Below are 23,773 nucleotides of genomic sequence, written 5' to 3'. Positions count from 1 at the left end.
CAAAAGACCAATTCCAAGTCCGAATGTGGATCAAACGCAAAAATAAAGAACTTAACCAGAAAACGCTGGTTGTGGAAAATAGAATGTTCGAGATTCAGAACTGGAAGAAACGTGTGCAGCAGCAGGAGCAACACCTGCAGAGAGGTAAAGAAGAGGAGCTGGAGCGACAAAGTGCGTTTGAAGCATTAATGAATGGGAAAGATGAGGAGATATATAAACGGCAGATTCGTATGCACGAAAAAGGAGAGGAGCTCAACGATGGAGAGTGCAGGCTGCGTAAATTGGAGGAAGAGATTAGTGTTCGAGAGAGAGAACACCAGGAAGAACGAAAACAATGTGAAGTTAAATGGGAACTGAAAGAGTTCATGTTAACGGTAAGAGAGAAAGAGATGAGGGACAGAAAAAATAATGTGGAGGGAAGGGAGAAGGAGGTCTTGGAAAGAGAGACCGAAGTAAAAAATACGGGAAAGCTTGCTGAGAAAAACGAGGAAGAGATTCGTGTTCGAGAGAGAGAACAGAAGGAAGAACGAATACAATGTGAAGTTAAATGCAAACTGAAAGAGTTCATGTTAACGGTTCGAGAGAAAGAGATGAGGGACAGAAAAAATAATGTGGAGGGAAGGGAGAAGGAGGTCTTGGAAAGAGAGACCGAAGTAAAAGACACAGGAAAGCTTGCTGAGAAAAACGAGGAAGAAATGCTTGGAACGAATGACGAGCTGCAGCAGCAACAGCAGAAAGAGGGCAATGTTGGTTTGCTGCCACCGACTGAACCGAACCCTCACAGTGATGACGAGCAACAGCAGCAACAACTGTACAGTGATGTCCTCAAAAAACAACCGAAGCCTCAACGTGAAGTCAGGTTACGTCAGCAGAAACAGCACGATGTTCATCGGCTGCCACCCAAACGGGAGCCACAACATTCTTCTCAATCTGAGTTTCTCAAGGACGAAGGAGCGGAAATTGAAAGGCGCAAAAACAACCTCATGTTCCGTGGAGTGAAGGAGGGAAAAGGTGAACATGATACGGAGGCTGTGGCAAAATTAATAAAAGCCATGAACCTGGACATCGAGCCTGAACGGACTTTCCGCATTGGACGCTATGTTGAGAACAGCTCCAGACCCATAAAAGTTGTTTTCAGATGCGAGTCTGACAGGAATCAGGTTCTTACGAATAATAAGAAGATCCGGAATTTGAATGATCCCTCTCTGTGGACAAGAAATATATTTATCACTCCAGACTACACTCAGCTCCAAAGAGAAAAACAAGAGTTGCTGCTGAGTGAACTTGACAAAAAGAGAGAAAGTGATCCAAATGGGCAATACACCATCAGAGGAGACAAAGTCATCCTCCTGAAGAAGCCCAAGGACAACCCTCATCTCCGTAGATGAGGACCATCCCGCCTCATCTCCAAAGATCACCACCGTCCCTCCTCATGTCCCATCTCACATGATACAGTCTCCTCATGCTCCACACTATAAAAGAAAGACAGTATATTCTATTGAAAACTATTTCCATCAACACACGGTCTCTTCCAAACAAGTGAATTTACCTGAGATCATATCGGAGCCATAACCGAAACCTTTTTTGGAAACTCCAGTCAAGGATAGGGAATTTCACTCCTGATGGACATTTTACATTTCATCAGAACACGAACCTAAACTTTTGGAGTGAAGACACCAAAGCTTCAGAAAACCATGGTGGGGTCTCATTGTTGATCAAAAGCAATTAATCACCAACTTACGTTTCTCATTGGCTGCATCCTCAACGGAAACCTCACCATGACGAATGGCTGCAACAGCAGAAGCAAATGCGATGCAAGACCTTCAACAGGTGAGCACTTTTCAATACCTTTTGACAGGTCAGGTGAACACACAGAGTGCAAACACAGCTAACTCTAAGATCAAAACATGAAGTTGAAATCAATTTTGGCACTTTGTCTTTCACAGACATTGCTGTTAACACTTCCTTCGATGAAGAAGAATATCATTAATTGTGGAGATAATTGTAATTATAATTTTTGTGGGAAGGTATCTTATAGAAATGGTTATTCCCATGCAGAATATAGAACAAGAACTTCACCTCCGTTCGATTGGATGAGATCACCCGATTCACCTTTTCAACGATTACCTGTTCCATCCATGCATTTACTTCTGTGGCCCTTTCTGAACAAGTTATCAAACTGATGAAGATATCAATGTGTTTAATCTTTCATATTTGTGTTGTATTTCCCAAAGGGCCCTCAGAAGGTGCTTCGTCCAGCTCACCTGAAACCATCGTACCAGTTGGAACGTAAGTTGCCAAGATTCTTATCGTACATTATAAACTATTCCAAACATGGTCTAAACTACCTGTTCTTCACCTGCGTCATGTCCCGTTTTGGCTGTGCCTCAACAGTGTTGAAGACAAACAAATATTTTGCTGAACTCGAATCCAGACAATCAGCAAACAAACCTTCCATTTGGTGGAAGTCAGGCATGACTGTTACTGTACACGTGTCAGTCATTGCGTAGACATGGACGATCATTAAAATTAATTGTTTGAATCATCCAGTGGGAGCTTGTGATGAAGACAATAAAGATGTGAAATTGAATGCAAAAGAAGGAAGAAAAATTCAACTGAGATGCAGAAACCAATTGATAGGATATAATATTTCCAGGATTGCGATGGAAGACTTAATAATGATGGAGATGATGAGGACAATGGTATTGAGGGATTTTGACATCCTTTTGTTGATGTGGGTGCAGAGGAAGAAGTTTCAGGAATGGCCACTGGAGAAGATGTGATGCTTCGCAGTAGATCCATCATCACTCTGTCGTACAAGCACTCCAGGAAAGTAAGATGAAACATCAGTCTCTTACAGACGGCTGATCCGAGATTTTAAAAAGATAAACATCAGTCTCCAGAAGTACAGGTAATTAAACCTTCCATAGACCTTAATCACTTGCACCCCTTTTTGTGTCCATGTGTCCATGCAACTCTACCTCCACCGAGGTTGCTCGGTTTCAAACCAAAATTTGAAAGGTAAGGACACATACAGATCTGTTTATTGGATAAGATAGAAGACATATATTTATTTTATTTTACTTTTGGATTTTAAAAAAATTATTTATTTTATTTTTAAGAAAATAATAAGTTTATTCCTTCAGATAAGGGTAACATCTGGTAGGTTTACGATAAAAGTGTGGATGTACGTTGCGTAGATGGTCAAGTTGTGTAAAATAGCGGAGGCCTTACGTATTGAAAGGATCACCGAGTCTGGCAGGGCGGGAGACGTGGGATTGTTATAAAGAGTGACCGAGTCGAGAGGGCGGGAAGTGCAGGATTATCGCCAAGTCCTTACTTGGGAGGTTAGGCGAGGAAGGGGCCGCGGAGGGCTGGTAGAAAGCAGAAGTGGCCAAAGGGTTTAATCGCTACAAAGGACACTGAGGAGAGGTAAGAACGAGATAGAGCAAGGGAAAGCGCCAGCAGGTGCAAAGAACGACTCAAGAGAAGAAAACGCTGACGAGTGTTTAAAGAGATCGAAAAGGAAACGCTGACAACAGTTATGGGGAATCAACAACAAAATATAGGAGACCAGGATGCGCTCCTGGCAGGTCAAATTCCGAGTATATGAACAAAACATACGGGTCGAGAACTTCAAAAGATCTGAAGTTGTGGACAGAGAACAGAAAAAGCAAAGATTTCACCCGGATAGAATTGAAAATCTAAGAAGAGAAAGATTGAAAGAGAAAAAAATTAAAAAACAACTCGAAAACCAGTCGATTCGAGAGCTGAAAAAGAGCCTTGAGAGGAGCAAGTGAAAAGCACAAGTATAAGAGGAAGTTTGAAAGACGACAATCTACTTTTTGAAAAGTACATAAAATATTGTCGGCGATAGCTTTCCTCCCAACAGCGGCAGAAGCGAGAGCAGGAACCAGAGTGATTTACAAGCCATAAAAATGCAAATGAAAGATTATGATGACAATCCAGAAGGATTCATTGAACAAATATTGTTTTGTAACAAAGGAAACCACGAGGATGTGGTGGGATTGATGACAGCGGTGTTGCCAGTCAGGATATGGCGGAAACCCAAGGAATTAGTCACGTGGCCGGATGTCGCACCGGAAGGACAAAACGAAAGAGGTTATAATGCTAGAGTGCAACAATGACACTCATTTAAGAACAGAAATAATCCCACCTGAGATTAATTGAGGAAAGATACAAGGCTGTAAAAAAACAACAAAAAGAAAAACCGGAGGAGTTCAGGGGGTGGTGTGTATCTGCAAAGTCGGTTGTAAGAACAATTGATCTTCAGATTTAGCATAAACGGGTGAGGTCAACATTCAGGATTCAGTGGAGAGTGTGCAAACGTCGTTGGAATAATAAGATCTTATTTAAAAAGAATATAGTTTTAGATTTCGAGAAAAGGAAAAGAATGAATCTTAAATGAAATGTAAACAACAGCAGTTCACGTACAGTGAGGTGGGGTGGGAGTACACCCTGCTGTGAGTGTGCTTGTTTCCTGGGCCGTGTGTGTGAGATTTAGCAGATGGAAGAACAGGTGGGGACCTGCTTGTGAGAATCTGGTTGTGGGATTAAAAACTAAAACAATTGTTCGATTGTTGTTGTTGTCATTGACAAAGTGCTCTGTCATTGACAATGATAAAACCGACAATTCTTTGAGCATAAACAATGGATCGGTTGTATTCGCACGATAGGTTGTATCACTGTATTATGATCTGAGTTTTTGCAGTCGATTGTAGCAGGAATTTGTGATTGACCGGTGTGCAAATAATTGCTTGCTTGCCTGGTGAGGCATGATTCGGGATGTTTGGTGCCTTGCGTGTGAAGCACCAGGACAGAGGTCTGCAGATGAAGGATATTGAAACTTATTGAAGTCGAAGCCAATGTATTCATATCAAATTTCGAGAGAAACGAGTACCTCGTGTGATGGAGAAAAGATTTAAAATTGACGGTAAAAACTATTAGATTTGGTGGAAGGTGCTGCATGGAGGATTATGCAGGTGCAGGTCACTCATTGAGTGGGCGGATGCTGGCAGATGAGGATGCCAGGCGAAAGCCATGACAAACCGGTGACTGCACTGGAGTTTATACCTCTGCAAAGATTACAGAAGGTGGTTTGCCATTGCATTTCTGATTCCAGCTGTTTGTATTCCTCCATGAACCATGGGTCAAGGTATCTGATCACCATGGTTACCATGGCATGTTTGAATGAGTTAATGTGAATGAGTGATGATTTAAATCGTTCACGATGGTGAAAAACCATTTTCTCTGTGTTACGGCTGTGGATCTGAGGGTTATGCCTGTGCCTATGGACATCATACATCCGCAACTCAGCCGGGCACAACGGCTACACGGATGTTGGAGGATCGCCTGGTATTGGGGAGCACTTTTGAAGAGCAGAATTGGCATTCGAATGGTGATGCCGAGATTGTTGTGTCGTTCATGAAGTTGCTCATCATTGCCCAACAAATATGCAAATATAATATATAAATGGACATCAATACTCATGCTGTTATATTCGCAAACTGACGATGCATCAAAGTACATTCCGCCTCTCGAATGGACGTTGATTGAATGCCCAGTCTGATAGCATTGGTTTCTGAATATTGATGAGTTTGTTTGAAAGGAACTTTTAAAAATGGTATCTCAAATTGCACTATTTGAACTTGTGCGAGTTCCTTCGGGTTTATGGAGGTGATTGTTCAAGTCACTTCTATTGATCAACATTCATTGTTCATTATAACAATGGGCCCATGTGAGAGATGGCTGAGCAGAATTTGGCAGAAATACAAACAAATTTCCCGTTATCGAACATTGGGTATGGCATCACGATGGAAATATGGCACAATGGAATGAACCCCTGCACTGTATTGGATTCTATGATGTTTGAATGAGGGAATGTGAATTATGCAAATGAATTACAGAATGTGGAATTCAAAATTGCAACAACTGATATTTGGATTGGATTTGAGGTAGAATTTACATAACAGTCCTATTTGATGGACCAATCCATGAATATAACATCACATGCTTCATTAACTGTTGCAAAAGGATACAGAGCAAAGGAAATTGGGCCAATAATTATATAAGTAGGGGGTTTGTCAAGTCAGTATTTGCTTCAGGAATGAGGCAGAAATTTGTATCACCTGAAAGAGAATGGAGGGTACAAAGGGATGATACCACATAGTACTGACTGAAGGGTCGACCTTGGTCGATGGCGTACCTGAGGTATAGCAGGTATGGCACATGCTCTGGGCGCTACTTGAAGGAGTGTCGCCACCGAGCAGGACTGCATCTCTGTCAAGAATGGAATATTGAAGTTGAAAGACATCAGAGATGAAAGAAACGAATAGCTGATGAGAACTCGAGAGACGCTGGGTTAACAACCAATGAGGAAACGAAAAGAGTCATGAAGGGAACACTCGACCGTCTTCACAGAGAAATGGACGGAATGTTCGCTCGTAAAGTGTCTATAAATCATTTGGACATATACATGATGGACAAGACAAATATTAACTTTTGTGCTGCATTAACAAAGGTTGTCAAAGAGTTTGACTCCCAGGTCAGACAAGCACGAGCAGACCAGCTGCAGAGGAACACCATAGCATCCAGCCTGGCGACGGATCGCTGTATGAACATCAAGGTGTTCAGACGGAGGAATGCATTGAAGACACGTTGGACTGGACCACATCAGGTATTATTGGTCACCACCACAGTTATCAAGTACAAAGATAAGATTCACACATCTCATTGCAAAAAGCATACAGGAAGTTGTAAAGAGAAGAAAGGAAATCTGCAAGTGGGAAGAACGTTACCGGAGGTTTATGACACATGTCGCAGTGCTCTTGATTAGCACGTGCAGAATTGGGATAATATGGAAGATAACAGACAGTGAGGGTATTATGAGAATGTCATGGAGAACAGAATGTTTGGTTGGTTGAGAGAAGGGGAAACGATGAATGGGTCGTGACAGAGAACGCAAAGAAGAAGGAGGAAAACATAGGGACCAATTGCATGAGATAGCCACGTATGGGAAAAACACCTGTATGACCCTTCAATGTAATTATGCACCCCATGTCACACGGGATTCAGGGGACGTAGACACTGTATGCCTGAAATGAGGCATAGTGTTATATGAAGGGATAACTGAACATCCATTGAACATCTTGTTTGCAATATCTTTACAACATGCTGAAAATATGAACAAAAGCAAGTGTTGGGTTTGCTCACAGCTACCCCACTTCGCCAAGCATGGACTGCCCCTCTCAGTAGTCCCATTTTCAGGGGTAGATACATGTCAGTACCTGGATTGTAGACAAGCTAATCCAGTCCGAACGAGAATAGGAGGGACAAAAGGGGATGTAAGTGCGCAAGTATGAGAGATAACAAGTAACTGGAAAAAGGAGGGATAGAAATGTACTGACGATTGGCACTGGAACTAACCTTGGAATTGGGTGAGACGTAACTTCCTCGATACAAGGGAAAAAGATGATCACGCTCCCCGATACAAATTTTGCGTCAATATCTCAGGGGGAAGAAAAATATATTTGACTCGAAACATATTTGACCCAAAGTAACCATTGAGGGACAAATTACTGGCACAAGGATAGATATAAGGATGCAAATGAATAATCTTGTAGAACCCCAGGCATTATTGAAGGTACATGTCCATGACGTGGTACAACACGTAAGGAAGGTAGCTGCAGAGAAACATGGCTATTTTAAGGAAGGAGGGTTTGTATCTTGGATAATGGAAGTGTTTGGTGGAGTAGGAACATGGATACTCCACATGTTGATCATTGCTATTGTTGTCATCATATCATGATTAAAGTAATGATCGGTGTGTGTGTGTGTGTGTGTGTGTGTGTGTGTGTGTGTGTGTGTGTGTGTGTGTGTGTGTGTGTGTGTGTGTGTGTGTGTGTGTGAAAATTTACCACAGTCACAATGGTGGTGGCACATCAAGTTTCCCTGGACCAATCATCTCTGACGATCCAGAAGATCCAGAAAATGAAGAACTTAGTATAAAATTAAGTCGAGACACCGTGACGGTGGAATCTTTTGGAAAATATGAAAGTACAGACACTTGTGCCTTTGTGAATGACAAAAACCCAGTTGAAAGAATTCACCAATGATTGCTAAAGAGCCAAAAGCAGATGGTTGATTATAATAAAGAGATGTGGAATGATAGAAATACCTTTAAAACTTCAGGGGAAAATGAATTCAAGCGGTTTTTTCAAATAAAATTTGATTCGTATGAATGGAAAAGGCGATTGCCTCTTGGATGAATATGTTCAGTATGCACAGGGTTCTTTCCTTCCAAAATCGCCTGGGCGCCCCAAACTGAGGGGAGGTGGTGGCACCGCGCTGTGTTGCATCCACTTGCCAGGTTGTTAAGTCACCACAGAGCGCAAGTCTGGGTGACGTGGTGGAAACGAGCCTACCGCTAACCAAACGACACATGTTGATTTTTATCTTGCCAAAACAAAGTTTTTGCAAGATATGTTAGTCAGCTTTTATGTTTTTTTTATTTTTTTTAATTTTTCTTTTTTTTTGTTTGTCTGCAATCATGTAAAAAAATTCTGCAGAGCACAGTTATAATTGGAAATTTTTGTAACTTCGCATATCAGAGGCCTATACAGGTCCCTTTCAGCGCATAAGATTTTGAAGGTCAAGGTCAAAGGTCAAGGTCACTTTGTCGCAAATCAGGGAAGTCGACGAAACCCTTATTTTTTGTCATTTTGATTGGATAGTTTTCAAACTTCATGGGAATATAGTTCATGGTCTGGCGCTCAGCTGATTAATTTTTGGTGGCGATTGGCCTTGACCTTCATGGTTTGCGCCTCAGGTCAAATTTTCAAGTTTTAGGAACCATATCGTGTAGTACCTCAAATTGAACACCTCGATGAGTGCTTTCTCGATATGTCAAGCTTGAGATATTATGACGTCATTTGGTGACGTTATGAGGCAAACGCATATTTTTCATGGTTACTCTGCAGAACGATTCTCATCGGAATCTCTCGGAGGCAGATATTCCTCAAGGAGTCGCTCCTGGTGGATAGCAGCTCTGTTCACCTCAGTGTGACATTAAAGAAGTCACACGTGGTCACCTTTTGGCAAGATACGGGTCACCCTGCAGGTGACATTGGTTTATTAGTTGGTTTGTCGTTCCAGAACAAACTCTTAGGATTGCTCTGTTATAACAAAAGGGGGAAACTGTGGGAGCTGGAGTATTAAACGTAATACAATAATCATGTAAGAATCAAAATTTACTTCGTTGTTTGCTTAAATGATTCAATCAACTGAGTTTAGAAATAATTTACTGGTTGAGCAAATAGACATGAAAACTGATAAAACTAAAATATACATGCTGAGTGAGCTTGGTATACATGCTGAGTGAGCTTGAAAGAAAAACACACACATAATCTTTCCTTGAGTGCAAATAACCTCTTGTAAAGTCATATCTGATAATAAACTCTTGACCTGTGATCAAGTATTCAGCAGAATGAAACAATGACTCTCTCTTACTCCCCCCACACCCCCACACCCCTCCCCTTGTATCAGAAAACAAACTCCAACCATTGTATGCCATTGTAGGAGGAATTTTTGAACAAAGCAAAACCATTGTATGTGACATTTGACAGACTAATACCATTGTATGTGCTTTATTTGAAGTCAACACAGTTCCATCTGATGTCTTGGTAAAAACACTATATAAACGCTCAGAAACCTTGTATTCAGCTTGCAACTAAGTAGCTGGTTGGGGTCTTCCTTCCGTGCACGGAAGTGTCTTCTATCTTCCGGAATAAACGGCTGGTCCATGACCTCACTTGATTTCTTTCCTTGAGGTAGTTGACCTCGGCCCCGACAGAGGAAATAAAATCGAAGCTCACAGAAGTGCAAGGATGAAATGAGCAAAGAACGGCATCCAAGTTTTTTCCTATAGTATCCAAGGCCATCTCCACTCATGGCTCGCAGACTTCCTCTCCTGTCGCAGTCAACGTGTGGCCCTCAATAGAGTTCTTTCATTCCCTCTTCCTATCCAGGCTGGAGTTCCTCAACGCAGCGTTCTGGGCCCTCTTCTTTTTATGGTTTTCATCAATGATTTCTCTGAATCTCGGGAAAATCCTCTTTATCTCTTTGCTGATGACTCCTCCCTCTGCCATACCATCTGTCATCCCTCAGACTGGCAAGCAGCAGCTTCTTCGCTCACTGCAGTTCTGGGTAAAATCACAAACTGCTCCAACACATGGAACATGTCTTTCAATCCGGACAAATCTCACACTCTCACTGTGTCTCTCCAAAAGGACCATTTGGAAAAACCCCACCCACATTCTCAACAATCCTCTGGAAGAAGTCCTTTCTTTCAAGCTTCTGGGTGTCACTATCTGCCACGATCTTTCCTGGGAAAGCCACATTTCCAACCTGGCCTCAAAAGCCAGTTGCCGACTGGGAATCCTCCATCGTGCAAAGTCCTTCCTCAGCCCACCTGACCACATACAAAGCTTTCGTCCGCAGCCTGATGAAGTACAGCTCTCCTCTCTGGGCTAGTGCTCCTGTGTCTCACCTTTCTCGGCTTCACGCTGTGGAAACCAAGGCATTTCGAATCATTGGCATCTTTCGCACCAAGCCCCTTCTGGTAAGACTACCAAAATCACGAATCACTGCTCACCTTCACTCTTTCATTCCTCTTTTTTCCCACCTTTGGAATAAACCTCACTCTGTCCAATCCCATTCTTCCCTCAAGGCCTTCAAAACACCTGTTCACCCGACCTCTTGTCGTCCCCCATCCAAATCCTCGATCTTTTATATTCACGTTAATCCACCCCAAACCCACCTCCTTCAAATTCCCTGCTTTTCTTCTTGAAAGTCCTTGTTATGTCCATCTTGTATCCCCTGTGTTCCCCGCCCCATCCCTCTACCTTCCACAGATCTCCTGATGTCTGTTCCCCGCTGTTTTGCCCTTCCCACTCTCACCCCTCTTATCTCATGCCCCCCTGTTGTGCATTGCGTTTTGCTCTCACACGAGCCTCGACAAGGTATACAAAAAAAGGAAGAGAAAAGAAGGATGAGAGAGGGAGAAGCAGAGAAAACACAGGAACCTGTAAGGAAAAGGGTTTGCATTGGTGGCGTTAAAGAGCGGAGAAAGGATCGTCAGTGGAAATGTGAGATGACAGTGATGCATCACTTGTTTGAAGCCCTGGAGAGAGCAACGTGATTGAACCATGTGGAAGCAATTTCCACAAACGGGTGAAAAGACGGAGAAATCTGATGAGTGTATTTTGTGGGTTTAACCAAGAGGGAGCAACTGGAAGGATTAGAGGGCTGAAAGAGCAGAGCGAGCTATACTGGAGCCAGACACATTATACATAACCACATGACATTGCTGAAAGGATTCAGCTATTTCAGCCACACCCATTGCTGACAGGTGTATATAATCAAGCACACAGCCATGCAATCTCCATGGACAAACATTGGCAAACCGCGTTGAAAAGCTCAGTGACTTTCAACGTGGCACCGTCATTGGATGCCACCTTTCCATCAAGTCAGTTTGTCAAAGTTTTGCGCTGCTGGAGCTGCCCCAGTCAACTGTAAGTGCTGTTATTGTGACGTGGAAACATCTCGGAGCAACAACAGCTCAGCCGCGAAATGGTAGGCCACACAAGCTCACAGAACGGAACCGCCGAGTGCTGAAGGGCGGAGCGGAAAAATCATCTGTCGCCGATTGCAATACTCACTACCAAGTTCCAAACTGACTCTGGAAGCAACGTCAGCAGAAGCACCTGAAGGTTCAGGAAGACCTTCATGAAATGGGTTTCCATGGCCGAGCAGCCGCACACAAGCCTCAGATCACGATTTGGAATGCCAAGCATCAGCCGGAGTGGTGAAAATCACACCACCATTGGACTATGGAGTGATGAATCATGCACCACCATCTGGAAGTCTGATGGATGAATCTCGGTTTGAAGAACGCTACCTGCCCGATTGCATCGGGCCAACTCTAATGTTTGGGAGAGGAGTAATCATGGTTCGGGCTCAGCCTCTTCCTTTGTTCCAGTGAAGGGAAATCTGAACGCAACAGCATGCAATGACATTCTCGACGATTCTATGCTTCCAACTTTGAGGCAACAGTTTGAGGAAGGACCTTTCAGGTTTGGGAGCGATTTATTAATATATATTGTGAAGATGGTATTTTGAGGTTGTCGTGATTTCTTATCAACAACACAAATTTGATTGTTTTTGTGTTTACTCATGTGCCTGCTATAAAAACGAGAAGGGCACTCAGGAGAGCGCACACCTCCGCCATGCAATACCTGATCCACGAGAACATATCAGGCCCAATACATTCTTGAAATATCATGCTACACAGTACTATATTGTTTTGGGCTAATTCTCGTATCCAGATTCGGATCTTCACCAAAATCGAATCACTTCGTCCTTGTGACACACCCAACCTGTCCACCATGTTTCATCCGAATCCGTCCACAACGTTTTGAGATATCGTGCTCTCTATCGGTTTTACCCCATCTCTCAATGATGAAGAATCACTTTTAAAATTCTAGTAGTCGGATCCAGATCCATATCTTCACCAAAATCTAACCAGTTCGTCCTTGTCACATACCCAACCTGTCCACAAAACTTCATTGGGATCCGTGCACAGCTTTTTGAGATATCCTGCACACAAACAGACAGAACACGGTGAAAACATGACCTCCTTCACCTTTGGTGATGTAGGTAAAGATTGCTTTACACAGGTTTATTATAACACCTCCATTGGACTCACGCAAGTATGTTCTCTTACACTGCCTGTTTTTTTTTCCCTGTGAGCGATTGAGTAATATGTGCTGTGAAGATCGTATGTTGAGATTGTGGTGATTTCTCAACAACACAAATTTAATTACAATGGTGCTTTTCCATGTGCCAGTACAGAAAGATTGCTTTGCACAGGTTCACTACAACATCTCCGTATTCAGGCTTCGAGTGAGTATGTTCTTATACACTGTCTGGGTTTTCCCCAGGACCAATCGAGTAATATGTTTTGTGAAGATTGTATGTTGAGGTTGTCGTGGTTTGTTGTACTTAAAAATAACATTGATAAAAAATAAGTTCAAAGAAGGGAAACCGGTCCAAATGCATTTTGCAACCCACAAGATTGGTAATTCATAGGAAACCATTCGGCCAACGTTCCTCAATTTGTCATGCAGGAAATATTTAAATATACGTTTCATTTAATATCCCCGGGCAACATGGGTACTTTAGTTGGTATACGTACTGTATATAATAGAGAATGAGAAGCACAAGGTTGTGCATTGTTATTTGCATTTTCATGTGAATGGGGTAATCTCGGTGTATTTAACTTTGACAATACATTTTATCCGAGTACACTGATGGAAGAACAACAGCCGGGGGAAAGGGGTCACAGATACAATGGGAAAGCGGTCAGACAAGAACACATGTACGTACCACGAGATGTGGGGTGGAATTGCAACGAACTGGTGGGAACAGAGTGTGTCCACATTTTCCATCATTTCCTTCTTTTCATCACTCCCAGTCTTGAGTGGTACTTGAGGAAAGTGTGCTTCACATTGAGAACATTTTTGGACCACGAGGCGGTGAAGTGAAACTTGTATTTTGTCCTTTTGTTGTACTCTGTTCGGTACCAGGACGCACTCTTCAGCTTGACAGAGCTGTCGGAAATGGCACAATGTGGTTGAGGAAACATATGGTGACTTGCTGGAATTGTACGAACATCCCCAAATATAGTAACATTGCTAAGTTAACCCACAGTCCATTGCACATAAATGTATGGAAATCTCGGCATTTCTCAGTTCACTTTCTTAACCCTTTGAACCCTAACCTCCCTGGACTTTCCGATCCCCCATCATGGGCTCCCTCGAGAAAAATCCAGCCACTCAGATGTATAGAGGATTGAATCGTGGCTGGTAAAACGGCCGTGAGGGTTCAAAGGGTTAAAGTAAACGCACGGAGAAAAATGCACAGATTAAAAAAAAATAACAAACATTAATGTTCTATGTTGATTCGCACAGAGTACTGACACTGTTTAAAATGTGATGTACAGATTTTCCGCGATCACCTGATCGTATCACCTGAAATGAGTGAATGTCAAAATAATTTCCACCAGAGTTATCTTCTTACAGGTGTCGTGTTTTAACACATCTGCATTTGCTGTATACCAAAATGTTGGAAAATACATCAATCAGTTTACAGTGACTTGTCCAGTAACATTAAAAGGGGAGGGGCATTCTGATGCTTGATGGTGACTCGTGTGAAATGTTATGAACTAAGCAAGGAGAGAACCGTAAGCTTTACATTCAGGTACTCCATTTGTTCAAGATAAAACGACATCATCATCTGAAGTACTCTATGAAGATTATAATATTTGTAGCATGCAAGGATATCAATTATAGCTGCTCAGACTGCGTAAAGCCATCGACTTACAGAAACAGAGCAACAGCTTTCTGTCTGCACTGTCGCTGTTGATTCGCTAACAAGCAATGAAACCGGCCCTGCAGCTGAGGGTGTGTGTAGCATTTGGATTCTCATGTGTGTACTATTTGTGAATGTCTTTATGGCTGTGGAGGAACTCTAGTGTGGGTTTGAAACAGCAAAGCACTTACTTTCGGTAGCCTTTCATGGTTGCTTTATGCAGCTTCTTCGGCTGGAAGAGAATGGGAGGAGTCGATTTATTTATACAATCCAAGCCACCTGGGTTAATTGATTAGGGGAGAGCTGATTGGTCATTCCCTCCATACACAGAGGAGAGATGAGTTTGTTTTCATGATATATATATATATATATATGTATATATATATATATATATATATATATATATATATATATATATATATATATATATATATATATATATATATATATATATATATATGTATACTAGCATAACCCGCGCTCTGCGCGACATGTTTGGGTGGGTGTGTTTGAGAAAGGAACTGATGCAGAGTATCAGTCGTAATTTTACTTTAATGCAGTCAGTGGAATACGATTTCACTGTTTCAGAACCATTTTATTTACTTTTTTTGTACCATGCACCTCATATGGTCTTTCAAATAATGTAAGCCGAATATCACGTTACTCGAGCGCAGAACAAAGTCGAAGATAGCGCGACACGAAACCACAAACTCGGAAATAATAAATAAGATGTTTGTATGTGTATATAATCTATTTATCACTAAAACTCTCATCTTGTGTATGTATATATATATATATATATATATATATATATATATATATATATATATATATATATATATATATATATATATATATATATATGTATGTATAATCTTCTATATATTCGTAAAACTCTCATCTTGTAGATATGTATAATGTATATATGTATGTATGTATAGATGTACTGTATGTTCCCGAAATACATCCAAAACGGTACACGATAGCGCAAACCTTTTTGGGGCCACCTCACTCACCATTCGCCTGCAGTGTGCAGTATCAAGTTTCGTTAAAATTGGGCAACGAAAAAAAATTATTTAAAAATCAATTCCCGATTCAGCCAAGCACTCTTCGGGAGTATTTGATCAATGCAAACAACCTCAGCGGTATAGTTCGCTGGAGCTATCTTTTGTTTTTTGTTGAAATGATGTTTCTTCATCAACCGCTGTCACAACGGGAACCCAACGGGTTCACAGGTCGTCCAGTATAATATAATATTGTATGAACAAGTCGAGGGATGGGTCTTGATGTTCATTTTCAACTGACATTTATATTTAAACAAAAGTGTTATTTCAGGTGAAGTAAAACAGAAGTTACGAGAAAGTAATAAGTCAAAATGTTCAACTAATATGCAAATGGTAAGTTTAAAACACGAGGGGGTGGTTGAAGAGGGTTTCTTTTATAAAGAATTTCTGCATTTAATTTCAGTATTTAAGTTGATTTTTGTATTTTTACCTTGAATGTGAATTTTATCCAAGTTCAAGATGATGAATCCTGTGATTTGTAACTTATGTAGTCTCTTCATCCTGTGTCCAAAATGAGCAGTTGAGGCAGTTGTAACAAATTTATAAGAAGGAAATTGTGATGACAAAGCAGTGGCAGAGAGAGACTGCTTTCTTTCGTGTCTCCTTGCAACGCATACCAGTTGATACACTTGCAGTGGAAATTTGCTTATCTGTGCAAGTGTGACATTCCCAATAACATCAGCAGAGCCACCACATCATCCTTTCCCACTGTGGTGAGTTGACAGTGCAATGAATGGCAACAGCAATGCAAGCTTTGACGAGGTGGTTTGCTGTTGCCTTCCCATCACTCTGAGAAGGAATTTATAATTTGTTCAGGGTGCCGGCAAAAGCTCGCCCACTCTTCACGAAGAACACCATGGGGTTCTTTAATGACCACCAAGTAATGCTCGCAGATGGGACGCCCAGTTTAATGTCCATCCGAGAGATGGCACACGCATTGATGCCCCGCCCTGCATGTGAAACACCAGTGTGGTGGTTTCAAGCTGGGCTCAGATTGGAACCCAGGCCCGACAGGTCAATGACCATTGTGCACACATCTCGGTCGACTGGCTCTCCTGCCAGCCACACTCATGATTGGACAAGGTAAATCTGACTACAATAACGTACAAACTATTACCGATTATATACAGTATATCATGATATTATGCATGTGCGAATTTATTGGAAGACTTCTTAACCTTCGCATTTTCTCAAAGAAGCAAAGGCAAAAAGCTATTACAAGAGCACTGTGTGTCTGTCTGTCAGTCGCTGAGTCCACACCGGTTCTCAGATCTACTGCAATTTATTCCAACCACGTACCTACCTTCCTCTTGTGATGCTCTGCTTTGTCGAATGCTTCATCTTGAATTTTTATCTTTTCTTTGCAATTCATTATATGAAGAAATGGTGAAGTTCCAGAGGTCAACGTGTCAGATCTACCGGAGTCACACTATCGTATGATCGCTGAAGTACCTGGGTTCACCAAGGGGAAATTAAATGTTTCAAAATATTTCCTGCATGACAAATTGGTTGATTATGGAGTTCACCTTGGACTTGAACTTGGAGTTCACCGCAGGGCAAAGAAGAATTTTGTCTCTCAAGGGACACTGGATACCATTGACCAGAGTCGCAGGGCCAGGCTGAATGGCAGAGCTGAGCTGTTCAGGGAGCTGAGGCGTAAAACTGTACGTGCACTGAGGGTGGACAAGGAGGCCTATGTGCGAGGAATCTGTGAGGGGGTAGAGCATCACCTGTGGACAGGTGATTCTCGTCCCGCTTACAGGGGAATTCGCGCATTACGTTCATCCAAGCCCATCCCTCGGAGCACTGCAGTTCGAGCAGAGAGTGGTAGGCTCTTGACAGAGGAGTCTGAAGTGAAGGTCCGCTGGGCCGGTTACTTTGAGCGGTTGTACCAGGCTGATCCCCCAGCTGTCGAGTTGGACGTCAAGGGTGTTACAATCCCTGTTGCTGACCCTCGAATCAACTGTGGTCCACCATCGCTTGTGGAAACACGGGCTGCGGTGAACCAGTTGAAACGGGGCAAAGCTCCAGGGATCTGTGGCATCCATGCTGAACTTCTCAAGGCTGGTGGAAATGCTGCACTCGCGTCGTTGCATGCAGTTTTGTGCTCTGCCTGGAACACAGGCATCATCCCAACTGACTGGAAGAGGGGCCTTGTTGTCCCTCTCTGGAAAGGGAAGGGTGATCGCCAAGACTGCAACAACTACCGAGGGGTGACGCTGCTCTCAGTGCCGGGCAAGGTCTTTGCTCGGATAATTCTTGATAGGGTTCGCCACCATCTGCTTGAGCACCAGCGTCCAGAGCAGTCAGGCTTTACACCAAAGAGGTCAACGATTGACCGTATCCTTGCTCTTCGTGTCCTCACTGAACGCAGACGAGAGTTTCGGCAGGGGCTGCTTGCAGCCTATGTTGATCTCTGTAAAGCGTTCGATTCAGTGAATCGGGATGTCCTCTGGAGGATTCTTGGTCTTCGTGGGGTGCCACCGAAACTGATCGATCTGATGTCTGAACTCTACTCTGGTACTGAGAGTGCTGTGAAGTGTGGTGGTACCGCCTCTGACTTATTTCCAGTTGTTACTGGAGTTCGTCAGGGATGTGTACTTGCCCCCACACTCTTCAGCACTTGTATGGACTGGATTTTTGGGAGGATGTCGGAGAGATCAAGTTGCGGTGCATCGTTTGGCAATGTCAAGATCTCGGACCTTGATTTTGCAGATGATGCAGTCATCTTTGCGGAGACTTTAGACATCCTCTTGGGGGCCCTCGAGGTGCTGAATGAGGAGTCGGAGCCGTTGGGATTACGGATTTCTTGGGTCAAAACAAAGATCCAGGCTTTCGGTGACATCTTGGATGCTGCTGTCCTGTCTGTGTCTGTTTGTGGTGAGGATGTTGAGGTCGTGGATAGATTCACTTACCTTGGCAGTGATATTCATGTCTCCGCAGGTTGTGAGCCGGAGGTCAATAGACGTCTGGGTCGGGCCTGGCGAGTCATGGATTCACTGGATCATGGGGTGTGGCGCTGCCGGTACCTGTGCGGGAGGACGAAAGTCCGAGTCTTCAGGTCCTTGGTACTTCCAGTCTTGCTCTATGGGTGCGAGACTTGGACTTTGACCAAGGATCTGAGACGGAGACTTAATTCCTTTGGTACCAGGTCTCTTCGGAGAATCCTTGGCTATCGCTGGTCGGATTTTGTGTCCAACGAGCGGTTGCTGAGAGAGACTCGGATGAGATTTGTTACCTGCATAGTCCGTGAGTGTCAGCTGCGGCTGTATGGACATGTGGCTCGTTTTCCTGACGCTGATCCTGCTCACCAGATTCTCTCAGCGAGGGAGTCTCATGAGTGGAGGAGGCCAGTGGGCCGACCACGTGCCTCATGGTTGCAGCAGGTTGACCATCATCTCAAGGAGATGGGGATGGGCCTGGCATCTGCCTGGGGGATGGCCAGACGGAGGCCCCTGGAGTACCGGCGGAAAGTGGACGCAGCGACGCGCTGTTCTGGCACATGCTCCCATACCTGACCTGACCTGAAATTGGTTGATGTTGGCCCAATATGTTTTTGTATGAATTACAATTTTGAGCGTCACAAAATGTGCTTGGACCACTTTTTATTAATTTTCTTTTGAAAATCGAACAAATCACGACAACCTCAACATACAATCTTCACAAAACACATTACTCGGCCGCTCCTGGGAAAAACCCAGGCAGTGTATAAGAGCATACGGTAGGGCTGAACATGGAAGTGAATTAATAAATCATTATGTTAATGTGTTTTTTTTTTTAAACCTGGTAAAATAACAGGGACACATTGAAACACTGATAATTACCTCTACCACCAAAGGTGAAGGAGGTTATGTTTTCACCCCTTTCTGTCCTTCTGTCTGTCTTTCTCATGGTACATTTACGCATTATTATGCGAATTTTAGAATCTCCTCCTGTCAGACCAATATTTTGATCTTGTTTGCCAAAGAACAGTGTGGACAAAGTTTGTTAAAAGGGACAAAAAAAACAATAACGTGAAAAAGGATCTATTTTTATTGACAGAAAGGTGAAACAATGTCTGGGATGAGCTGGTCCAACACGGCATCCAGTGTGGCTTCAAACGCAGCAATTGATGCCACTCGAAGCACATATTTTTAGGGAGGGCATTCCATGGGATCACAAATTGATGGGAAAAAGCTGAGGAGCAGAAATTCCTTCACTCTAACTGCTTGAAGATTTTCAAAGGGTGTCCACTCCGGGCGTTATCTTGATGAAAGATGAAAAACTCATTTCTGTCTCGGTTTTCATCACCACACACAATCTTAAACACTTCGAGAAGATCCCCACAGATGTGCCGGTGCCACATGGAAAAGAGGTTTTGGCGGGAAAGCCTGACGTGGTACAGGAAGGCACGAAGTCGGACAACCATGTGGGTCGTGAGCCGTTGAACACGTTTGATTTTGACGGGACCATGCTTGGACACAGTGTTCAGGTGGAGGTCGTGTGAAGGCCGAAGAGGCAGGGATAAACACCCACAGTGTAAGACAATTAAAATGGCAGGTTTAATGATAAATAACATCCGCCAGGCCATTCGCACAACTGCATCACATTGAGCCGAGGATCAGAACTCGAAATCTGGAGTGAAATCAGAAAATGTGAGGAAATCGGCGATGTTTTGTATTTTGTCGGTTTGTGTGGACCTTTACCGATCGGCTTGCTATCGCTTGCCAAGCCAGCCGTTCCTCATCAACCCCAACCCGAGCACTCAATGGCGGTCCGGTTCGTGTCCCGATCGGGATGTACAGTTGGGAGATGAGTCCACAAATGTTAAAATATTCAATTTATGCTTTTTCAGTTGAAAAACAATTAAAAAGCGAACTTAATATTTGAAATGTAAAAATCTTGTTATTTTTGTGATAAAGACCTTTATCGATACAACAGAAGGAATGAAATGGTCCGACACAGCGTGGCAGGGCCAGGGGGCCACAAAACAATGATGTAAAACCAGGACGGCCGTTCACAGTGACGTCACATTCCCACGGAAATCACATTCTCACAAATATCCATGAAGACTCCGGGATGAACAAAATGTCGAAATCCGTCACTGAAGCTTTTTAACGTTGATCAAACAAAGGAAATCGAACAAATTAAAATAAGGAGAAAAATATTATTATTATTAATGACGCAGTGAAGTGATTCTGGTTATGAAACAGATACCTGTGTGTTGCACGTGGATCCGAGGAGAAGAATTCCTTCAGTTCCTCCACGTTTCAACCAATCAAAACGACGCATCGCCTTTCCTCCTTGGTCATTACCTTCTGTCAGAGGTTATCGCCTCCTCTCCACTACTTTGACCAATCAAAGCTCGCTCCGATCCAGAACTTGTCAGAAAGCAGCACGAGGTACATCGCCGAACGTGATTGGTCCAATGGTATCACGTGTCGCCGAGGATTGGATGCAGCATGAGGAACATCACGAACATGATTGGTCTGGTCCTGTTTGCTGGAATCCTCGTGCATCACACCGCCCACACAACACACGTGGTGTCCTTTGACCAATCAGGAGCAGAGCAGTTACAGTATCGTTTCCTTCAGCTCAATTGGTCTTGTCCCGCTCGTGATGTTTTCGGGGTTTTTTTCGTTTTTGAATCTGTGAGGAGATTATTTTTTCGTTCTTGTTGTAAGTAAATTCCAACTCCGAATGCATGACGAAATACTTGTTTATGGCTTATACGAGAAGCGAACGTAGAATTCTTCCATTCGCTTCTTAAATATTTCAAATTAAAGTCTTTTTGCGATGAAAACAGAAATATTACCTCAACATTACCTTCACAACGACAACTACACCGCCAAGAACACAATCTCATCTGAAAAAAATTAATATTACCTCAACATTACCTTCACAACGACAACTACACTGCCAAGAACACAATCTCATCTGAAAAAATAAATATTTCCTCAACATTACCTTCACAACGACAACGACACCGCCAAGAACAGGATCTCATCTGAAAAAATAAATATTACCTCAACATAACCTTCAAAACGACAACTACACCGCCAAGAACACGATCTCATCTGAAAAAATAATTATTACCTCAACATTACCTTCACAACGACAACTACACCACCAAGAACACGATCTCATCTGAAAAAATAAATATTACCTCAACATTACCTTCACAACGACAACTACACCGCCAAGAACAGGATCTCATCTAAAAAAATTAATACGAGAAGCGAACGTAGTATTCTACTTCCATTCGCTTCTGACTTTACCTATAACTTGTTCACAACAGTTTACGCAATTTCTGGTGACTTTGGCCTGGATTCGGGATCAGCGATCAAATAATGTAAATCACGACGAAATTATTTTTTGATGATGCGGGAGATATCTTTATTAAAATCAGTGGAGGAAATATACACCATGTCTGATATTACTTTACTTATATGATAAATATTTATATGACATGTATATGATAAATATACACTCATGTCAGGTCAGGTTCGATCTGTGACCTGCTACAGGTACCATGTATACCTGTACTAACCTGTTCCATGGTCGGGTTGTCGGCGACTTTACCGTCTCCCCCACCAGGTTTTCTGGTGAGGAGGGTGTTTGGATATGGAAGCCCAGCAGGATTAAAAACAAAACCTGTCAAAGGGCGGAGGAGCTCCTTGTAAGCCAACGGCCATCCATATCTAGTGCCCAACTATGTCTGCGGACGTCCACCTGCAGTTGGGTCACTTCTTATTAGGAGGTTGGTGGCAGGATTTGCACTCCGGCCACCGTAAAACCCTTCATTCCGCAAAACGCAAAAACGCAAAAAAATCTGAAAACCCACTCCGGGGGAGTACCTCCTGTGCAGCTTCCCTTCGCAGGGCAGCTCACCAGATGACGGGATTGGGGCAAAGCCTTCGGGACCCCCAATCTTTGATAGGAGGGAAACCACGGGGTAACATCCCTGGGTCAGATTGCGGGAGAGTGTGTCGGGGTGGTGCTGAGGTGTCGTCCACCAGACGGCGGTCTCCTTGGGTTAACCTGAGGCGGTCCCTTCGGGTGGGTGCCTGGAATGTCCTATCCCTAAGAGAGGATGATCACCTGTCTCTGTTATCATCTGAGCTCAAGCGTTTGGACATCGGGATTGCAGCTCTCTCTGAGGTTCGGAGACCGGATTGCGGCGAGATAATGGTGGGTGGTTACACCTACTATTGGTCTGGTCGCTCTGATGGTTACCATACCCAAGGAGTTGCTGTAGCTGTGTCCAATAAGCTGACCCCAATGATAATTGAGGTAACACCGGTCAACGAGCGTATTATTAGATTAAGGATTCGTCACTCCTTAGGTGTCATTTCCCTGGTCTCTGTTTATGCTCCGACTGAGGCGAGTGATCTCACCATGAAGGATGCATTCTACGCCACACTCGAGTCTGTGGTTGATCAGTGCCCCAGACGAGATACACTTCTAGTCTTGGGGGATTTCAATGCATCGACTGGAACTGATTGGGACGGTTATGAGGTGTGTGTTGGTCCCCATGGGTCAGGAACTACGAACCAGAATAGCACTAAGTTCCTTGACTTTGCAAGAAGTCATGGACTTAGGGTGGCTGGTTCATGGTTTCAGCGCCCATAAGCTCATCGCTGGACTTGGTATTCCAACGCTGGCGGTGTGGCAAAGGAGATTGACCATGTCCTCATTGACGGTCATTGGAGGATGATCCAGAACTGCAGGGTCTACCGGAGTGCTCAGTTCCTCAATACTGACCACAGGCTTGTTGTAGCCACTCTAAAGCTGCACCTTAAATCCTGGAGAATGGTACCATCCCAGCCGAGGCTGGATGTTGCCAAGCTCAGGGATGAGAGAGTAGCTGAGGAGTTTGCGAACATGCAAAGTGGACACTTGGGGGGTCTGGGTACTTTGGGGGGTCCTGAAGAGTAATGGAGCGCCTTCAAGACCACCGTCCTTGATGTTGCCGGTGGATGCCTTGGAGCTCACCGCAGGGCAAAGAAGAATTTTGTCTCTCAAGGGACACTGGATACCATTGACCAGAGTCGCAGGGCCAGGCTGAATGGCAGAGCTGAGCTGTTTTTTTTTTTTGTTTTTTTTGTTTTTTTTTTTTACCTTGGTCGAGGCTCGTATGAGAGCTAACACACAACTCACAGCAAGGAGACATGAGACAAGAGGGGCGGGAGTGGAAGGGACAAAACAGTGGGGAACAGACACATTCGGTGAACTGTGGAAGGGAGAGGGATGGGGATGGGACGGGGAACATGGCGAAGAGA

General features: G+C 43.5%; 2 protein-coding genes across 16 annotated transcripts in view; one reads left to right on the top strand and one right to left on the bottom strand.

The window, feature by feature from the left end:
- Positions 1-23,773, bottom strand: part of LOC147022512 (uncharacterized) — a 155,007-nt gene that overhangs the window by 51,504 nt on the left and 79,730 nt on the right. For 3 of the 15 annotated variants that reach the window (XR_015061282.1, XR_015061283.1, XR_015061285.1), the window contains exons 1-2: positions 20,709-21,516; positions 13,465-13,688 (exon numbers count right to left, since the gene is read on the bottom strand). Coding sequence is in view for 2 of the 15 variants with exons in the window: in XM_085893492.1 (XP_085749618.1) it covers positions 13,465-13,688; positions 20,709-20,783 (299 nt within the window). In the remaining 13 variants the exon portion in view is untranslated. Of the gene's footprint in view, positions 1-6,226; positions 6,301-10,999; positions 12,676-13,464; positions 13,689-14,639; positions 14,681-20,708; positions 21,551-23,773 lie in introns of those variants that run through there. The other 12 variants (XR_015061291.1, XR_015061287.1, XR_015061288.1 and 9 more) reach the window with 9 other exon arrangements.
- On the top strand, positions 390-6,102 carry LOC147022515 (uncharacterized). The gene is made up of 3 exons (XM_085893542.1): positions 390-1,830; positions 2,235-2,289; positions 2,745-6,102. The coding sequence occupies exon 1, from the start codon at positions 390-392 to the stop codon at positions 1,386-1,388; it is 999 nt and encodes a 332-aa protein (XP_085749668.1). The 3' UTR covers positions 1,389-1,830; positions 2,235-2,289; positions 2,745-6,102.

The sequence above is a fragment of the Eptatretus burgeri genome, chromosome 8, assembly GCF_056783735.1.
Source record: "Eptatretus burgeri isolate ZD-2024b chromosome 8, Ebu_testis_v1, whole genome shotgun sequence".
NCBI lineage: Eukaryota > Metazoa > Chordata > Myxini > Myxiniformes > Myxinidae > Eptatretus > Eptatretus burgeri.
The sequence above is the reverse complement of the archived record's forward strand: the minus strand, read 5'-3'. Positions and strand labels throughout refer to the sequence as shown.